General features: G+C 46.0%; 1 protein-coding gene across 2 annotated transcripts in view; it reads left to right on the plus strand.

Moving 5' to 3' along the window:
- The window catches only part of OPCML (opioid binding protein/cell adhesion molecule like), a 1,072,821-nt gene extending 1,059,664 nt beyond the window's left edge, over nt 1-13,157 (plus strand). For both annotated transcript variants that reach the window (XM_024986976.2, XM_024986975.2), the window contains exon 8: nt 12,359-13,157. In XM_024986976.2, the coding sequence (XP_024842744.1) occupies nt 12,359-12,540 (182 nt within the window). In that variant the 3' untranslated portion in view covers nt 12,541-13,157. The remainder of the gene's footprint in view (nt 1-12,358) is intronic.
- Nucleotides 13,158-14,738: the final 1,581 nt, after the last annotated feature.

Genomic DNA, 14,738 nt, shown 5'->3' on the forward strand with positions numbered 1-14,738 from the left:
TCTCCTTTTACTTCTTCCTTTTAATCACCATCTTCCCACCCATGCCTGACCCCCTCCCGCTCCTGCTCATCCCACAACATTTACCCATCCATCTGCTCGCCTGCTGGCACAGACATTTATCGGTCTTTCACTTCATCCGGCCACTCAGCGCCATCAATCATTGACGTACCAATTTATTTCTCCATCAGCTAACCACTCACCTATTCATTCACACATTACTTCTCCATTTATCTAACCCTTATTCCCTCTATTCAGTCATGCACCTCCCTAATATGACTGTCCCCCATCTATTTATTTAAACAGTCCAGCCATTCTTCACTTGTCAATCTAGCCAGTAAGCATCTTCTAACTAGCCTTTGGCAGATATTCCTATTTACCAACCCACTTCCAGGTAATGGCAATCTTTGCTGTTATCTTTCCATTCTGAGCAGGATGCTTTATCTGCTTATTCTTAAACATAGCAGCTAAACAATAGGATGCATTTTTATTATCTTCTCCCACAATGCACCCTATTAAAAGCATAAACACATAAAGAAGTGCTTTAGAGCAGCAGACTCCAAACTTTTTGGCACCAGGGGCCCATTTCATAGAAGACAGTTTTTCCAGGGATTAGGGCTTGGGTGAGGGGTGGTTGATGATGGTTTCAGGATGATTCAAGTGTATTCAATTTAGTGTGCACTTTATTTCTTGTATTACTACATCAGCTCCACCTCAGATCATCAGACATTAGATCCCCGAGGGCAAGGACCCTTGCTTTTGAATATTTATTAAGGGCATCATATTTCCTTCCATCTGGATGTATGACAGTGAGCAGAGGGTGGAGAACTGGGGCTTCAGTGGAAACACCCAGAGGAACAGATGTCTATATTTAACTTTCTGACACTATGAAGGCAATCAAGCCATGAAGATAAGAAATGATGAAGGAAATAGGAGAGACCTCAACTGACAACTGTTCCTTCTCTTTGGTTTGCTTTTCTGTTGAATAAATCACCTACTTTGGTGAAGACTAGGGTGTAGGACTGATTGGCATCAAATCCTATCATCAGTTTTGAAAGCCAGCACCCTCAGGCTACAAATGATGCTACCTTCCTTTAACATGTTCCCCTGTCCATTAGGAAACCTTTTTTTTTTTTTTCCCTTAAGTGTTTTTTCCCCCATGTATTCATTTATTCATCCATGCACTCAATTTGGAGATGAACTCCCTTAAGGAGCTCACATCTAAGATGTGAAAATGGCTGCATACAGAGAGGAAATACATGGTCAAATTACAACACTTAGGGTGGAGCTATGAGAAGGTGGCAGCAGAGGGAGTGAATATTGGGAGATGATTAGGAGGCTTCTTCCCCTGCCCCCACCCCAGGGGTGCATACAGCAGATTGAGGCAGAGGATGTAGTGAACAGATGTATCATGACACAAATGGGCCACCAGGACCATGGCACAGTCAGTGTTCAAGTATTGACTGGCAGAGTGAATAAACACTCTCTAACAAATGAGACCATGAACGGCATTAAAACCGTCAATGTCCAAAGGACCACAGTATGTACTTTGGGATAAAGCTGACTCAGATCTCCTGGAGAAGTACACATACCATTTCAGTTCAGTTCGGTTCAGTCGCTGAGTCATGTCCGACTCTGCAACTCCATGGATTGCAGCACTCCAGGCTTGCCTGTCCATCACCAACTCTTGGAGTTTACTCAAACTCATGTCCATTGAGTTGATGTTGCCATCCAACCATCTCATCCTCTGTCGTCCCCTTCTCCTCCTGCTTTCAAGCTTTCCCAGCATCAGGGTCTTTTCAAATGAGTCAGTTCTTCCCATCAGGTGGCCAAAGTATTGGAGTTTCAGCTTCAGCATCAGTCCTTCCAATGAATATTCAGGACTGATTTCCTTTAGGATGGAGTGGTTGAATCGCCTTGGTGTCTAAGGGACTCTCAACAGTCTTCTCCAAAACCAGAGTTCAAAGCATCAATTCTTCAGCACTCAGCTTTCCTTATAGTCCAACTCTCACATCCATACATGACACCTAGAAAAACCATAGCTTTGACTAGATGGACCTTTGTTGAAGAAGTAATGTCTCTGCTTTTTAATATGCTGTCTAGGATGGTCATAACTCTTCTTCCAAGGAGCAAACATCTTTTAATTTCATGGTTGCAGTCACCATCTGCAGTGATTTTGGAGCCCAGAAAAATAAAGTCTGTCATTGTTTCCCCATCTATTTGCCATTAAGTGACGGGCCCCAAGGCCATGATCTTAGTTTTCTGAATGTTGAGGTTTTTTTTTTTTTTTTGAATGTTGAGTTTTAAGCCAACTTTTTCACTCTCCTCTTTCACTTTCATCAAGAGGCTCTTTAGTTCTTCGCTTCCTGCCATAAGAGTGGCATCATCTGCATATCTGAGGTTATTGATATTTCTCCCGGCAATCTTGATTCCAGCTTGTGCTTCATCCAGTCCAGCATTTCTCATTATGCACTCTGCATATAAGTTAAATAAGCAGAGTGACAATATACAGCCTTGAGATACTCCTTTCCTGATTTGGAACCAGTCTGTTGTTTCATGTCCAGTTCTATCTGTTGCTTCTTAACCTGCATACAGATTTCTCAGGAGGCAGGTCAGGTGATCTGATATTCCCATCTCTTTAAGAATTTTCCACAGTTTGTTGTGATCCAGTCAAAAGCTTTAGCATAGTCAATAAAGCAGAAGTAGATGTTTTTCTAGAACTCTCTCACTTTCTCTATCATCCAACAGATGTTGGCAATTTGATCTCTGGTTCCTCTGCCTTTTCTAAATCCAGCGTGAATATCTGGAAGTTCACACTTCATGTACTATTGAAGCCTAGCTTGTGGAATTTTGAGCATTACTTTGCTAGCGTGTGAAATGAGTGCAATTGTGCAGTAGTTTGAGCATTCTTTGGCATTGCCTTTCTTTGGGATTGGAATGAAAACTGACCTTTTCCAGTTCTGTGGCCACTGCTGAGTTTTCCAAATTTGCTGGCATATTGAGTGCAGTGCTTTCACAGCATCATCTTTTAGGACTTAAAATAGCTCAGCTGGTGTTCTATCACCTCCACTAGCTTTGTTCATAGTGATTCTTCCTAAGGCCCTCTTGACTTCGCATTCCAGGATGTCTGACTCTAGGTGAGTGATCACACCATCATGAGTATCTGGGTTGTGAAGATTGTTTTGGATAGTTCTGTGCATTCTTGCCCGGAGAAGGCGATGGCACCCCACTCCAGTACTCTTGCCTGGAAAATCCCATGGACGGAGGAGCCTGGTGGGCTGCAGTCCATGGGGTCGCGAAGAATCAGACACAACTGAGCGACTTCACTTTCACTTTTCACTTTTATGCATTGCAGAAGGAAATGGCAACCCACTCCAGTGTTCTTGCCTGGAGAATCTCAGGGATGGGGCAGCCTGGTGGGCTGTCGTCTATGGGGTAGGACAGAGTCAGACACAACTGAAGCAACTTAGCAGCAGCAGCAGTGTGTTCTTGCCACCTCTTTTTAATATCTTCTGCTTCTGTTAGGCCCATATCATTTCTGTGCTTTATTGTGCCCATCTCTGCATGAAATGTTCCCTTGGTATCTCTCATTTTCTTGAAGAGATCTCTAGTCTTTCCCATTCTGTTGTTTTCCTCTATTTCTTTGCATTGATCACTGAGGAAGTCTTTCTTATCTCTCCTTGCTATTCTTTGGAACTCTGCATTCAAATGGGTATATCTTCCCTTTTCTCCTTTGCCTTTTGCTTCTCATCTTTTCACAGCTATTTGTAAGGCCTCCTCAGACAGCCATTTTGCCTTTTTGCATTTCTTTTTCTTGGGGATGGTCTTGATCACTGCCTCCTGTACAATGTTACAAACCTCCATCCATAGTTCTTCAGGCACTCTGTCTATCAGATCTAATCCCTTGAATCTATGTCACTTCCATTGTATAATTGTAAGGGATTTGATTTATATCTTACCTGAATGATCTAGTGGTTTTCCCTACTTTCTTCAATTTAAGTCTGAATTTGTAAATAAGGAATTCATGATCTGAGCCATAGTCAGCTCCTGGTCTTGTTTTTGCTGACTGTATAGAGCTTCTCCATCTTTGGCTGCAAAGAATATAATCAATCCGATTTTGGTGTTGACCATCTGGTGACATCCTTGTGTAGAGTCTTCTTCTCACGTTGTTGGAAGAGGGTGTTTGCTATGATCAGTGAATTCTCTTGGCAAAGTTCTATTAGCCTGTGCCCTGTTTCACTCTCTACTCCAAGGCCAAATTTGCCTGTTACTCCAGGTATTTCTTGACTTCCTACTTTTGCATTTCAGCCCCCAATAATGAAAAGGACATCTTTTTTGGGTGTTAGTTCTAAAAGGTCTTGTAGGTCTTCGTAGAACCATTCAACTTCAGCATCTTCAGCATTACTTGTTGAGGCATAGACTTGGATTACTGTGATATTGAATGGTTTGCCTTGGAAATGAACAGAGATCATTCTGTCATTTTTGAGATTGTATCCAAGTACTGTATTTCGGACTCTTTTGTTGACTCTGTTGGCTACTCCATTTCTTCTAAGGGATTCTTGCCCACAGTAGTAGGTATAATGGTCATCTGAGTTAAATTCACCCATTCCAGTCCATTTTAGTTTGTTGATTTCTAAAATGTTGATGCTCACTTTTGCTGTCTCCTGTTTGACCACTTCCAATTTGCCTTGATTCATGGACCTAACATTCCAGGTTCCTATGCAGTATTGCTCTTTACAGCATCAGACTTTACTTCCATCACCAGTCACATCCGTAACTGGGTGTTGTTTTTGCTTTGGCTCCATCTCTTCATTCTTTCTGGAGTTATTTCTCCGCTAATCTCCAATAGCATATTGGGCACCTACCAACCTGGGGAGTTCAATTTTCAGTGTCCTATCTTTTTGCCTTTTCATACTGTTCATGGGGTTCTCAAGGCAAGAATACTGAAGTGGTTTGCCATTCCCTTCTCCAGTCATATACCATCTAGAGAACATCAAATCTGGTTGGAATATAACAATTTTGGGGAGAGAGGGGTTCTGGAGCATCTTTCATAGGATGTCAAATCTCCGTTAACCTTTCTGATGAGGGGAAGAGGAAGCAGAGACTGAGGAGCAGGGCAAAACTAAGAGGCAAGGGTGAGCAGCAGAAAGTTTCGTCTTTCTGGATGGTTTCCTAAAAAAAAAACTGAGTTTCTCCAGATAAGCTCTTCCTAAAACTATAGGATTTAGGGTGAAGACATGGCTCACTTGCATTTACATGTTTAACAGCATATCTTATTTCAAAATAAGAATATTTACAGTTCTTACCCGTCTTCTATTTGTTAAGGCCTATAAGGGGCTTCCCTGGTGGCTCAGTTGGGAAAAAAATCTGCCTGCAATGCGGGAGACCCAGGTTCAATCTCTGGGTCGGGAAGAAGCCCTGGAGGGGTAAATGGCAACCCACTCCAGTATTCTTGCCTGGAGGATCCCATGGACAGAGGAGCCTGGTGGGCTACAGTCCGTGGAGTCAAAGAGTCAGACACGACTGAGCGACTACCACTTCCACCAGGTTTCTGTCACTTTTCATGTCCTACAAGACATATTTCCTTCTCTGTAAGTTCTCCAAGTCCTTTCTCTTCAGAGACATCAAGTGATACCCGTTTCGTCTCATCTTCATTAATACAGTGGTAATAATTCCTGCCTCAGAAGACAGACTGTGAGAATCATTAGGTGTGAATAAGAAAAGATATGCAACACGGTACCTGTTATTTATTAGTTGCAAAACAAACATGAGTTGTTTTTTCCTCTCCTTCCCTCAGCTTTCCCTCACTGTCCTCATGTACCTGATCCTCTATTTAGGGGACCCCAACCTCTGGGATCTAATGCCTGATGATCTGAGGTGGTGCTGATGTGATAATAATAGAGATACTAAGCACAATAAATCAATAAATGTACCGGGCTTGGATCATTCTGAAACAAGCCCCCAACCCCACTGTCCATGGAAAAAAATCTTCCACAAAACTGGTCCCTGGTGTCAAAAAAGTTGCTGCATAAGATAGAATCTCAACTCTGTTTATTTCTTTCAAAAAACTGGGGAAAAAGTATTTTATGAATTATTTATTTATTGAAGCCTAAAAGGAAGGAAGGCACCTCTGAGTATTGGATAATTCAAGGACACAAGCTTGGAAAGTGGGAAGAATTTTTGTAGAACCTCCAGGAAGGTTGAAAAAGTAGAGAGGGTGGAAGTGCATTTCAGTCTAATAAGCTTGTGTCAGCAGCTAATATGTGACAAATAATGAGGGCACATGCGTGAGGGATAGAGCGACTGTCCAGGAAACCCTGGTCCCGAGGATGTAGAACTACATCATGTAGCAGGTAGTGTCAAGGCCACAGGAGCCCAGGGCAAGGGCAGGCAGCCAGACTGCAGGGCTCAGGGCTCACTTGCAGCAGAGAGGCCTGAGCTGGGTCTTACAGAGGCAAGAGGGCTGAGCTGGGGAAAGAGAGGCAAACAGCTAAGTAATGGGAGAAGTTTCTCCTTGAGGAGCCTGTACAGATGTGAGAAGCATAGCACGGTCAGGAACTTCGAAGTGCAGATTATCCCAAGACGGGTAAGGGCAGGGGAAGCATAGCAGGAGACAGGGTGGAAGGGGCAAGCAGGGACAGGTCCTTAAATCTCCAGAAATGTTGAGATGCTTGGACTTGTCTTAAAAGAGGGGAAGTGTAGAAGGATTTAATCAGTAGGGTAGCTAAACCATATTTGCAATTTAGGAAGATCACCATGTCAGGAAAGCAGATTAATGGGCAAAAAAGTAACATGTTAGGGTTAAAATCTTTCAGGTGAGGAATGATAAGGAACACTAACCAAGTCGGGGGTGAGTTTTAGAAGAGAAATCAAACAAGAAGGACTAGATGCCTGGGGTGATGGAGAATGTGAAATATGAGGAATATTCCAGGTCTCTAAGTCAGCCAACTGGGTAGGAGATGGTACAATTCTAAGATTCTCAAAACAGGAGGATGATGAGGTCTCATGCAATTTTTGATGTATTCATTTTCAAAAATCCTTAGAACTTCCAGGTGGAGAGGTTTAAACACCATTAGCGTCTTCCTGAGTCATCTAATTATATCATCACCATCCACAAGGGACCCTGATTTCCTTCTCTGCTTCCCACTTTCATTCCATAAGAACTCTAACTCCTTGGATCATCTGCGATTCATTCAGCATCCTCCACTTGCTCTGCATCTTGATTTTGTTTGACAAAGGTGTTGCCTTCATCGCTTGCTGTGATGGAAGAGGAGAGTCAGGAAGTACCAGATGAGTTAAGCAGGAAGAAGGCAAACCAGCACAGCTACCCCCTACCTAGATAGGATCTGGCACTTTTCATGTCTAGTGCAAGAGGCCCAACCTCAGTTCAGCGGGTGACGGGGTGGGAGGGATGACCAAGCACCGAGATTCATCTGTTGTCTGCATTGCAGTCAGGCAAGTCCCGTCTATTTCCCACGTTGTTCAATGTTAGAGTCAGGCAAGTCCTCTGTCTGTTTATCACATTGTTTGATGCTCATTTGCTCGTGAGCAAATTTCAGAAAGGTTTGTAAGCTTCCAGACCTCATCAGAGAGCAACTTTAAGAGGCATACATTCCACCTGAATGACTCTTCTTGCTCTGTTCATTCCCCTCCGCCGCCCCGATGATCCCAGAGAGACCCGCAAGGAAGGTTGCATCTCAGCAGGAGGCATCGTGTCTACTGCATCTCTGCACCATGAGTTGTCTAGGAGGCCCTATCGGTGCATGTAAGCACTTAGCCATGTGAGTCTGGGCCCGCCCGTGTGTGCTGCTCAGAGGCGAGGGGGTGGAAGCTGCACACCAGGGAAAGCTGAGTTGAAATCCAGATTCTGCCATAGATGAGTTGTGTGCCTGTGAGCTTACAGCAACATCTCTTACAGCTTCAGTTTCCTTGTCTGCAAAGTTGTGTCTATAATTGTCACGGCACTGCTGCGACGTGGATGAGGGCAGACACTATGGGAAGAACAGGCAAGCTACCAGCTTGGATGCTCTGAACAGGGAGGTGGCCATGCAGTGAGTCTCTTTCTTTCACTTTCAGCTCTGTCTTGTCCCTTCTACAACCACCACCCCCAACTACCCCACATGATGGTCCCAACATGTCGGGGGGGACCATCCCCTACCCCACAGAACAGGAAGAATGGCTCTACTTAGATATCATATTCTCAGAGCTGTCCTTAGGGTCACAGGAAGTAACACATGAAGAGCGCCAGGCAAAGCATCCAGCCCCTGAGTGTTAAATAATGCCACTTTCTCCCCTCTTTCTCCTCTGCTTCCATGTGGTCCTAGGCGGATGAGCAAACTGACTTCAAAAGCACAGAGGAGTTCCCTGGCTTCCCTGATGCCTGGACCCCACAGGGTGGGAGATGCTTTCTGGGTTGGCTGAGGAGGAAGTCAAGCTGGGCGCTACCCATGGAGCCTGCTTCCTTTTTCACTCTTGGCCTCATTCCCTGCAAGGCGAGCTTGCAAGGACGGTTGCTCTGGTTACAAGACCAAATCACTGCTGTTTCTGTCTCTTCCTCCGTGAAGGTCTCGGGGGAATCAGCTTGTTAGAGAAGCAGTGGCTGAGTGATGGAGTCGGCTAGGACAGTAAAGGGACTCCTTGGAGGTCCTCAGATACAAAGCCCCCGGTTCTTCTCTTGATGAAGCCAGAGCCTCCATCTCAGGGCTGCCTGGACAACCCTATCTGCGACTGCTCCCGTCTGCTGTCTTCCACTTCATACAGCGGTGCTCTGGTATCAGAGTCAGTCTGCGGTTTGAATGTGCCCGCTTTGATGTCAATCCTTACTGTAGAGGCAGAAGCTCCATTGTCCCTGCCCAACTCTTCCCTGCACTCTCTCTGGTCATGGGCAGTTTCATCGCTCTTCAATCTGCCCCTCTCTTTCTCAAAGTTCTTACCTTAAGAAGCTGGAAATTGCTGAGGAATAGAGTAAGACGTGACGGGGATGTGCCCAGGGTGAAGATGCACAATCACGGTGACATGCTCAGAAGAAAGAGACACTGTGGCTGGCCCAGTGTGCTTTGCACAGCTGTGTTATGACAACGGCAATGTGTGTACAGGGAGGAGTCAGGCAGGATGGAGGGAGAAGAGCAAGGGCCTAAGGGAGACAGCACTTAATGTTTATTGAGCTCACGCATGGACCTAGCAGAGCTAGGAGCTCTCCCATGCCTAATTCATATAGTATTCAAACCACCTCAAGCAAGATGCACCATCTCCCTGGAGACCAGAGGTAGGTGCTAGGGATCTCCATGGGGCTAGAAGTCAGCAGGGTTGGAACCACCTCCACCCTGGGTCCCTCTGGCTCCATACCCCACACTCTTCCTGGTTCAGGGTCCACGGCCCCCTGTTCTCAGGGCTCTGTTGACCGAACCGAGAGCAGTCACTTAAGTCTGTGGACATCCACCTTCCCTGTGAGCTTCCAGAAGGGAAAGTGGGGTGACGCATATTGAGAGAAAATGGCACCAAGTCCCAGGACGCTCTCTTGGCTCCAAGGGTCGGGTCTAGAAGATGCCTGTGCTCTGCGGGTTGCCCCTTTCCATTTTGCCATCAGGGAGCAAGCCCCAGGGAGAGGTGGCTCATGAGTGCCTGACCCTAAACCAAGCACAAGTCTGAGAGCCTCTGAGAAGCAATACACAGAGGGAATTGTTGATCCTGCATAGAAATGAAGGGAGGAAAGTATTTAATTCCAGGCTCCCAGGACACAGGAGAGGGTCATGTTTTCTAGTCTGAATGAAAAAGAGAGAGATCACCAAAAATCACTGCCTAGGACAACAGATTATGGATGATGGAAATACAGACGCTATTCAGCCAAATGTGACTCCATTCAGGCCATTAGGAACCACTGACTTATAAATATAAGTGCCTCTATCTCTGTGAGAATTTCTCTCTTCCCCCGTTGACTCCTCTGTCTGTCACAGAGCTTGCTTCCCCAGCACCTACCACGGTACCTGGTGCATTGAAAACCTCAGTAACTGGTGCATAAGTGACTCCTTGGCTTTTGAGTTGAGGAACCTGATCTAAACAGCCCTTGAGCAGAGGCTGTGTAGAGATGCCCTGGAGATGGAAAGGGGGCAGTCAACACCAGTAGGGTGAAACGGGTGTGAGGTCCACATTTTGGTCCCCAGCGTTGATGCAGTGAGGTCAGGGGTTAGGAAGAATCACCCAGAAGCAAAAGACGTCGAGACGCGAGATTTGTCATAGGACTCACCTACTCACTCCGTTGTCTAAACGAGAACGGGTCTGAACAGAACAAGTCGTCTCTTTTCGCCTTTCTTCTTTTTGCTTGTTTTGTTTTGTTTGCTTGTCTGTCTGTTTCCCTTTGGCAGGAATACTAATCTTGCATTTTTACAAGCGTTCATGTTTTAAGCCTGGATCTCACCGCTCACATTTTTCAGACAAAGCCCCTACAACCCAGAGCCTGTGGTGAGCCCCAGACCTCCCAGCTGGTAGCACCCAGACGAGATGAAAATGGGGCCGGGCTCCTGGCCTCTGGTCCCTCACTGACCCTCTTCCTCTGCTGACCAGCTCTGTTCTCATTCTAGAACCAAGGTATCTTCTTCCCCTACTGGCTTCCTGGTGGAGGCCAATCTTCCTCATTTGTATATTCCTTTTACTCATAGGCAAGCCTTGTGACCCCCAAAGGGGGACCTGTGCCCACCCTTGCTTGCACTAGCTTACCTGGCGGCTTCCTGTCCTAGTTCACTGGGAAAATGCAAGAGGAGTGAAAAGTCACCAGCCTCCATGCCCGTGACTGAGTGTGAGGAAGGCTGAGAAGGGCAATGCGACGGGGAGTGGATTAGATCCCGGCCTTTGCACCTGTGGGCTCCCCACATCCATTACCCACTTTGTAATCAGATGTGCCAGAAACACACTAAGTCCAATAAAGGACCCAGCAAAATTAAATATGGTCCCTATACTCCAGGGAGTAGATAGAATTAACATGACCACACACACACACACACACACACACTCACATGATTAACATGTTAATGGTGGGACTCAGAGGTCGCATCCCTCTGGGGGAATCTTTGCAGGTGATCCAACCCCAGGGGTTACTTTAGATCAAAAGATGCCTCCGTTTCCTGCAGGGGCTGAGACCAGCCCCCCAAACTCCTGACCCGGTCCCCCCAGCAGCCCCCAGGGCTCCATCATCCTGGCCTCCCAACAAGAGGCTCACCACAAGGAGAGAGAGGTCCACCCGGGGGCTGGGAACACACAGCTGCCACCGCCCCCACCCCGACCGGCGCGTCAGTAAACAGCACCACCGCAATCAGTTTGGCTTTTTTGATGAAGACAAAACCATAGAGGAAAACCATTAGAAGAGGTAATAAAGGCCCTTCTTGTACAGTTAATAGAGAGCCTCCTGGATGGAACAAGCCCAGCTGTTGCTGCTGAAAATTTACTTCTGTTTTCAAGTTCAAATAGAGACTAAAACATTATCTTCGCGGGAATTGATTTTACGTCTCCCAAACACATATGCCACCTTAATTGTGATTTGTGTGATAGTTCAGCTGCTGAAAGCTTTCGTTTATCTCTACCTGGTTAAACAACTTTAAATAATAACAAGTCAATATATCTGTCTATTGACCAGGGCTCTTCTCACATCTTCAGAGCTCCACACAAGAAGAAAAAAGCGTTAACCCTTTGCAGCCCCAGACTGGGACTTATATCCGTTCCCCTGGGCTCAGTTTTCATGGGCAGATAAGTTGATCAAAAATGAAATAGGAAGGAAGGGACATGTGTGTGTATACCTACGGCTGATTCATGTTGATGTATGGCAGAAACCAACACAATATTGTAAAGGAAGTAGCCTCCAGTTTAAAATAAAGAAAATTTTTAAAATGAAATGTATAGAAACGAGCAAGGGCTTCTCTGATGCACTTTCCTGCTGAGGCTGTTGTATTGTTTGTTGTATTTTAGCTTCAGTACCTTCTTGAAAGGGAGAAAAGTCTGATCCCTGTGAAATTCTTCTGTACTAAATTTCCTCATGGGCTTTGGTTACAGGAATTTTGCTTTTGGATGGCGCTTGGGATAAGAATATTAAAGATGACAGCTTGATTTGAAAGGTCCGCGTAAACAAAAATCCACAGGCTTTCCGTAATGTTTCTTAGGCAACATCCTTTTTTCTTGGAGGCCTAATGTTATATGAAGTGTAGGGGTTGGGAGGAGAGGAGAGGGCAAAGGGGGTTGTTTTATTCATATGTGCATAAGCCTACAGGGCTTTGGAGGGGGAACATTTTGGTGGTAATGATGGTCATGGAGTAAAGGTTGAGGTTGTGCCCATTTTTTGTTTGTTTGTTTTTCAATAATCCAATTCATTCATCAGCCAGGAGGAAGACAAGCACGGAGCAAGCCAGGAATTCAAGAGCTCAGCTAAGCTCTGCCCAGTCCTGGAAGATCCGCCCTGCCCGCCTTGTAAAGCAGAGGATGCTGGCCAGCAAGGAGCCGACCCCCTCGGCAAGGGTCAGCAGACCCTCCTCTGATCAGTGGGGTCCACTCCTGCCCTGAACTTCCCTGCAGTGTCAGGGGTCAGTAATGCACAGAAAGGTTGCGGTCTGCCTCCTCCCAGGCTGCCCGCTGGGTTAACCAGAGGTAGAGAGGGGGCACTGCCCACTCAGCTGTGATCCCCAGCCACCCCTCTGTGCGACTGGTTGCTGCACCCCAGGGTACAGAGGGGACCAGCATGCAGTCCCTGCAGTCCTGGAGAAAGAGGTCAGTCAAAGAGCACTCTCCACCCTTATTTAGGTGCTCTGGGGATGGGAGGGACTGGAGGCAGCAGTAGATGTCCTGGGTGAGTTCAGGGTTAATTGGTATGTTAAAGATTCTTTTCAAGTTTTCGAAAACTTCTTTAAGAGCTTTGTTTTCCAACTGATAGACTCTCCTAGTCCATTTAAAATACACTCCTCCTGTCTCTCTTTCCTCCCTGCCATTTCTCCCAGAAAGCTCCATAAATAATAATGTCAAGGTAAATAATAATGTCAATAATAACAATAAAAGTACTCATAACTGACAGATTGCTTATAAACAGTGAGCTGTGAAGATGGGAATGTATCATTAATTGCTAATTAAGAAAACACTTCTCTCGGGCTTGTGCTCACCTGATAAAGAACATTTCTTGACTCTTTCCCGTTTGTTCTCCTTGTGTTTTCCTGCGGGGCACGAAGTGTGTATTAATTATCTGTGTATCTTCAGCCATGAATGACTGACTGACTGACGGAATGAATGAATCTATTATTATTTTTTTTTAATTCTGTAGTTGCTTCCCTGGGTGTGTGAACATCCTGCTTTAATGCTAATGTTGACATGACATCTGTGCCAGGACTTTCTAGCTGCTGTAGCCAGAGGGCCTCTGGGGCCCCAGAGTGGAGGCTCCCTGAGTCTGTGTCAACACACCCTTGGGATGCTCTGTGTGTGTGTTTCATGGGCAACAGTGAAACAGCAAAAGCTGCCCATTCCCATCTTCTGACACACCATCAAATCAACTCTTGTTTCACACTTTAAGTTTCAGTGTGTGTGCGTGTTTGTGTGTGTGTGTGTGTGTGTGTGTGTGTGTGTTTGTGCTCAGTCGTGCCTGACTCTTTGCGATCCTGTGGACTGTAGCCCGCCAGGCTCCTCTGTCCATGGGAGTCTCCAGGCAAGAATACTGGAGTGGTTGCCATTTCCTCCTCCAGGGGATCTTCCCGACCCAGGGAGGGAACCCAGGTCTCCTGTACTGGCAGGTGGATTCTTTACTGCTGAGCCACCTTAAGTTTCTAGTTCTCTCCAATTCTTTTCCTCATACAAAGGCAATTAAATTGTTTTTATTGGACTATAATTGCTTTGCAATGTTGTGCTAGTTTCTGCTGTACAAAGAAGTGAGTCAGCTACATGTATACACATATCCCGTCCCTCGTGGCCCTCCGTCCCAGCCCTCCCCCAATCCCACCCCTCGAGGTCACCACAGAGCACTGAGTTGAGCGCGCTGCACTACAGAGCAGCTTCCTGCTAGCTATCAGTTGTACCCAGGGTGTGCATACATGTCAATCCCAATCTCCCACTTCATCCCACTCTCCCCTTCTGTGTCTGTATCTCCATTCCTGCCCTGCACATAGGTTCATCTGTATCATTTTTCTAGATTTCATGCAAAGGCATATTTACAGAGATGTAAGCAGAGCAAAGACACAATTCTGTATTACAGCCACTAGGATGCAACTCTATATCTTCTCTAGATTGTTACTTAGGCTGCAGGGAGGAAGAGGGGGAATGGGCACAGTGCTTCACTTGGCACATAATAGTTGCTAAATAAATACCTGACCATTAAATTAAAGGAACAGCACCTCTCACCTCCGGAGTGGATTTTCTCCCATGGAATCTGAGCCTGCAGCCAGAGGAACCTCAGTAACCCTGTCCTGTGATTTCTGATGTAAATAAACTCTCTACCCCCGTTTTTTTTTTTCTTTTTATTAAAACCCTCCACATTCCTTATGACTGGTTCCAAGGGGAGGTATGCAATGAGGGGCCATGGGGAAGGGCCAGAAAGTACCCAGGAGGAGGCAAACAACACCTGACCCTATGTCAGCCCCAATATGATCCAATGCTCGCTTTGCAGGAGGAGAAACTGAAATCCAGAGAAAAAACTGCCCAATGAAAGGAGAAGGCAACCCGGCAGACAGCCCAGCGCACATTCCCCTCTCCCCGAGACCTGCCCGCTTGCAGAGAGCTGGGCA

The sequence above is a fragment of the Bos taurus genome, chromosome 29 (assembly GCF_002263795.3).
Source record: "Bos taurus isolate L1 Dominette 01449 registration number 42190680 breed Hereford chromosome 29, ARS-UCD2.0, whole genome shotgun sequence".
Taxonomy (NCBI): domain Eukaryota; kingdom Metazoa; phylum Chordata; class Mammalia; order Artiodactyla; family Bovidae; genus Bos; species Bos taurus.